This window comes from Echinops telfairi, unplaced genomic scaffold (genome assembly GCF_000313985.2).
Source record: "Echinops telfairi isolate 266 unplaced genomic scaffold, ASM31398v2 ScPeMD7_7;HRSCAF=31, whole genome shotgun sequence".
Classification (NCBI taxonomy): domain Eukaryota; kingdom Metazoa; phylum Chordata; class Mammalia; order Afrosoricida; family Tenrecidae; genus Echinops; species Echinops telfairi.
In genome coordinates this window covers 15,036,415-15,042,438 of record NW_022103904.1, presented here as the reverse complement: position 1 = coordinate 15,042,438, position 6,024 = coordinate 15,036,415, and the positions used below count along the sequence as shown (strand labels likewise).

The following is a 6,024-nucleotide window of genomic DNA, read 5'->3' as shown; positions in this document are numbered from 1 at the left end:
TGCAAGGTCTATGGTTCAAACCCACCAGCAGCTCCAAGGAAGAAAGATGAGGCTGCCTGCTCCAGTAAAGATGTCTAATCTCAAAACCCCATGGAGAAGTCCTACGCTGTCCTGTAGAGTCGCTGTGAGCTGGAAATGACTTGACATGTAAAAGCCACTTGTGGTAATTCTGTTACAGTAACTCAAAATTCACTTCCATCAAGTCAATTCTGACGCACGATAGGACAAAACTGTCCCTGTGAGTTTTTCACACTGTAAATCTTCAAGGGGGTAGAAAGCGTCATCTTTCCCCCATGCAACGGCTGGTGGTTTTGAACTGCTAACTTCAGTCATAGCAGCCCAACACAAAACCTCCTATACCGCCAGGGCTCCGTCCATGATAATAACACAACGTCACTAACACAGCATCCATCAACGAACCCATCTATAAAAGACTTGTGATAAGCAGGTAACTCTATTAATAAACCACCCCCCTTTCAGCCATGTTGCCAAGTGGGTATCTCACTATGCCATCATTCTAAATTGCCATTTAGAGTTTTAGGACGGGAGGTGAACAACCCAGCACCTGTTTTACTCCTAAAGTCTAATCACAAATATCAAATGGAAATTTTTAGAAAGGATACCAGGGTCAACGGGAAATACCGAGATGAGAAAAGCAAGGCCACCAGACCATGGCAGAACGTGCTGGTTAAACTTACCAGCAGTCCAAAGTCCAGTATTTCCTTAGTGACCTACTAGTAACCCAAAGAGTTAGTGGTTGTTAATGGCATGTTTGCAGCATCAGAGGTTCACGCTCACCCATACCTGGTAGTACGGATGGTGCAAAAAGGAATCTGGGCAGCCAGCTAAAGCCATGGGTTCCTCCTCCTTGCCTCCTTCAAATTACATTGACTGTGTTGCAGCACCTGTAATAGAGGCAGACAGTGAGACAACAAGCCAGAGTATGCAGACACCACTCATAACTTGTTCACAAGCGCATTTATCTAGGTGGGCAAAGCCTGGGCAAGACTTGTGGATTCGGTTAGAAGGGCTGCTCCGGAGATGCCAGCTTTGGTTTGGCATGTAAAGACCATCACCACCTACTGAACTTCAAGAAATTGCCTGTATTGTCACAAGAGTCTGTGGGATTGTGGGGCATTGAGGTGGGAAGGGGGATTGAGATCAATACCACTAGTTCTCAGTGAGCACAAAACTACATAGTGATTCAGTGCCCCTCCCTACATGCTACAGTTTTGGAACTATAATCTTCGAGAGCAACAATCACAGAAATGGCTTCTTAAATCTACAGAGCACCGCCAAACTCCTACATGAGTGCCATGATCACTGCCAGTGTTGTTAGCAGCCATCACGGCAGCCCTCACTTCATGGAAACTCCATGCACACCGGAATGCAATGTCCCCTCATCTTGTGCCATCCTCATAGTCAGGGGGAGGCTGAACCATTGTGATTTTCTTTGGATGATTTTTCAAAGTAGTTCACTAGGCTTTTCTTCTTAATCTGTCTTAGACTCAAGGCTCTGCTGCAACATGTTCAGTCTCACAGTAACATACAAGCCTCTCCTGACGGACAGGTGGCTATACACGACGAGGTCCATTGACCAACAACTTCCTTCCAACGTCAGGCGTCAGGCAAGCCCAGCAGCCCTAAGGCCATCAAATGTCTCTGGATTGCAAGCCAGTCTTTACCACCAACTCCCTACCCTCAGAGGAGAACAGTGTTCCATGCCATTTGCTCAGTGATGCTCTGCCTGCCCTGTAGCTACCCCTCACCTGCTAACATCTCCATGCAATCCCATCAGGCTGCAGCTAAGTCTACTTCTCACCCTTGCCCAAATGTAGCATTGTTCTCCCAGGGGCAAAGCTTCTTCTACAGTCCTCTTATGGACACTCCTTCCCTCCCCTGATCCATTTCTTGAAGGGTCTGGAAGTGGGCTATAGTCAGCTCTGCTATTCCTTGCTCCCTCAGATGATAACTGCTCCTGTTTGTTCCTTAAAAGCGTTCTGCTGCAGCCCACGCCATCTGACTGGCCACAACCTGGCCTCCTTGCAGCAGTCACTTCCAGTCCTTCTCTACCCCACTGGGTTCACCGAAGGTGGACTTGCTAGCCTAACCTCTGTGCCCTGAATTACTCGTACATATGTTTAACATGGGAAACATGTTATCTGCTCCCTGAACTTTGAAATTTAATGCTGTATCAGGGGCAGTTCTAGTCCGTTCTATAGGGTTGCTATGAGTCGGAATTGACTTGATGGTAGGGGTTGAGTTTCTAAATGATACAACATATATGAGTTAGTTAGTTTATTGTGCCAACTTGGCATATAAACACACGTGGGGTTAATTGAAGGGCAGAAGGATAAATGGCTCAGTGAGCCTCGCCTTTCTCGTTCTCAGATCTCTTGCTTTGTGATGGTGGGACCAGGGTGCAGCTGCCTTAGTCAGTTCCCTACTTCAGTTGACAAGGCTTCCTTCCTGCAAGACATCCCCCAGGAGAAGCCACATGGACCTACCCCGATGGAGCCCTGGGTGCTTGAGCAGCCGTGTGGAGACCCTGCCAGCACTGAGATGCTTACAAGTTCACTGACTCGGCTTTCCTTCTGCAGCTGGCATCATTGTGTGTGTTTTGTGAGATGGAGGACTTTGTGGATTGGTGTCGGACATATGGGTTAATAGGTTAATGTTGGACTTGTGGGCTTGGACAGCACTGGGTTGGGATGTTTTCTTTTCTTTTTTTTTTCTTTTTAATCATTTTATTAGGGGCTCATACAACTCTATCACAATCCATGCATACATCAATTGTGTAAAGCACATTTGTACATTCATTGCCCTCATCATTCTCAAAACATTTCCTCTCCACTTAAGCCCCCGGCATTAGGTCCTCATTTTTCCCCTCCCTCCCCGCTCCCCCCTCCCTCACGAACCCTTCATAATTTATAAATTATTATTTTGTCATATCTTGCCCCGTCCGACGTCTCCCTTCACCCACTTTTCGGTTGTCTGTCCCCCAGGGAGGAGGTCACATACAGTTCCTTGTAATCGGTTCCCTCTTTCCAACCCACTCTCCCTCTACCCTCCCAGTATCGCCACTCACACCACTGGTCCTGTAGGGATCATCTGCCCTGGATTCCCTGTGTTTCCAGTTCCTATCTGTACCAGTGTACATCCTCTGGTCTAGCCAGACTTGCAAGGTAGAATTCGTATCATGATAGTGGAGGCGGGGAGGAAGCATTTAGGAACTAGAGGAAAGTTGTAATTTTCATTGGTGTGATGCTTTCTAAATGTGCACTTAACCTTTATATAAAACTCTCTTACACATGAGTTTCTGTGGATTTGTTTGTCTAACGTACCCAGACTAATACAATATACTAGGCAAAAGAAGATTGACACCCAAAAAATGCCTATGATTTCATTTATATAAAATTCTAGAAATTACAAACTAACATATAGTGGTGAAAAACAGATTGGTAGTTTTTGGGGTAAGGAATACAGAAAGAATGGCCTACAAAAAGAAATAAGACTCTTGTAAAGCTAATAAAAATGTTCTGTATCTCAAAAAATGAATTAATGTCTTAAGAGTAGGGAAAATGCCATTTACATATGGCAATTTTACTATGTACCACCTAAAAAATATCTGGCAAATGAGATGGGTTCCCAGCCAGAATGAAAAATTTTAATTCTGTTCTCTTTTCCCTTGGGTGGGGTGGGGTGGGGTGGGGTGGGAGAGGTAGGCAAACTTCAGTAAGCTTCAGTAAGTACACTGGATTGGTATGGTTTAATAAAATATATCATTAAGTTGGCTACTCATTGAGCTTTCTGTAATAAAATTAACAGCTTCCACTAATTTTTTTTACTATAGCCACGAGGTATTGCAGAATTACTTAGGATGCCAAAGTTGGATACATTTAAAACATATAAAGCAGTGGGGTTGCAAAGACTGCATTACACACACATGCACACACGTGTACAGGGAATGCCTGAGTGCTTCCCGTCTTGATTCATCAGCTCTAGTTACACACTTTCACACTTCCATAGCACCACTGAAGGCAGGTATCCAGGCTTCCATAAAGGGTCCTGTCGGAACCTCTGACAAAAGTGAGAGCCTGTCTCCGTCAGTGGGCTCACCCGGGAGAGCTGGAGGGGGGCCTGGGATCACTTTAGAGAGCTCCGTTTGGAACGAAGCGGCTGGCTTGGGCTTTTCCCCTTCACAGGGCAAGGAGTGGCTCTGCAAACGTAGCTGATTGTGTTTCATATCTCTAACAGTGAATGTGCGACAAGAAACGGTACCCTAGGGTTCGTTTCTTCTCTCCATCCCTGCCGCCTCCATGTCCAGCTGCCCCTGGGGCTGCTGGGTGCTCCTGGGGGGGACCGGGTCCCCCTCTGTGAAGCAGCGGCCGATGACAAACCCCAGGAAGGAGTCCGACTGAGAACAAGGATCATGTGCAGGTGAAGGTGGCAGGCAGGACGGTTCTGTGGTGCAGCGTAAGGTTAAGAGGCATCCGCCACTTAGGAAACCAATGAAAGTCTATTGGGAACGACAGCGTTTGTCGGTGAGGCAGAGAAGATTCTGGTGTGAGACAGACACACCTGCACCGTTGCACGTGAGGATGGAGATACAATGGACGTGGAGGATGGATATACAATGGACGTGGAGGATGTAGATACAATGGACGTGGAGGATGGAGATACAACGGACGTGTTCCAGCAGCAGACAGAAGATGCCCTCTAAAAGGGAGCCTGCTCCTTCCAGAACTCTCTTCCTACCGAGAATCCATCCTCAATTAGAAAACCAAGATTTGGTTCCACCACCTCCTGATGACTACAGTAAAGTTTTCTTTCTTTCATTTCCGCTTCCCCATTCCTTTACTGCACATCAAGTAACTGGTGCATGTGCACACGTACGCTGCATTTTTCCCTTTATTTGGGGGGTTTTGTTTGTTTGTTTTTACTCAATGGCCAATGATATGTTTTGATCGACATCAGGTGGCGATGGGGGGGAACACTGGTTCTGTGAAAGCACCCCTTCTCCAGAGGGCACGCTCATCCACCTCCTCTCTTTACACTCCACTGAGTTATTGTGCTCTAACTGTTTAACAAAAGCAAAAGGTCAACGACATGAAAAAATCCTTGCATACCTTGCTTGATTGGAGAATTTTAATGTTTTTTATTTATCATTGTAAAACCAAGGTCAATTTTACAACTTTTTGGAATGTAGCTGTTACCGGTAGGGCACTCTGGCTTTAAGTAGAGGAAATTACTCTCCAAGAAAGGAAGCCTAGATAGTTTTCCCTTCAAGTCAAGCGTCTTGTTTTAAAAATTGTTTTGTTGTTGTTTCTTCTTTTGACAATTTTCTCCTTCCTGAAAATCCCTGATGCTGTGCTGGCGTCACATGTCCTTTTAAGAGTGAAGGTTAAGCCCTCCTTTGTCAGAATGCATTATAAATACTATATGGGAGTCTATCCATTTTACTTGAATTGTGAACATGTTAGGAAATGATATGATCTTCAGTATAAAACTTGTACTTTTCCCCATATTCTACTACAGTTCAGAAAGTAGTTCAGGCAAAATGAAAGCTCGCTGATTCCAGAGCCAACATTTTCCTGCACATTGCCAATATCGATACTTCCAGATCCTGCAACTGAACTTAAACATGCCTTTGTTCTTTGGAGTTCCTGTTTATCTTCTTCCACTTGAAAGGCACTATGTATTTGGAGAATTAAAATGATACAACTGTCAAAAACTTGAAAAATGTTGCACCTAATAACAATTTCCCTAAAAAGAGCACTGGGCATTCCTAATGTAAAGTCTTAACACTTTGGCAGACAGATATAAAAACTGTCCTTCTTTCAAACCACAAATAACTGCGTATTTTTTAATGAGGCATTTAAGCTATACAGTAGGAACACCTCTCTGTCACGATGATTTTTAAATAGGCATGGTATAACAGCAAACGCTCATGTGATGTCAGCAAGCAGAGGACCAAAAGCTATCATGCATGCATTCCGAACATGATGATCGACTTCTTATCTT

General features: G+C 44.9%; 1 protein-coding gene across 2 annotated transcripts in view; it reads right to left on the bottom strand.

Moving 5' to 3' along the window:
• The window catches only part of GRB10 (growth factor receptor bound protein 10), a 254,495-nt gene that overhangs the window by 212,431 nt on the left and 36,040 nt on the right, over positions 1–6,024 (bottom strand). Inside the window, exon 3 of one of the 2 annotated variants that reach the window (XM_004708038.3) lies at positions 805–905. The exons of the other annotated variant lie outside the window; for it this stretch is intronic. Within the exon in view, the coding sequence (XP_004708095.1) occupies positions 805–855 (51 nt within the window). The 5' untranslated portion in view covers positions 856–905. The remainder of the gene's footprint in view (positions 1–804; positions 906–6,024) is intronic. 2 annotated transcript variants of the gene reach the window in all.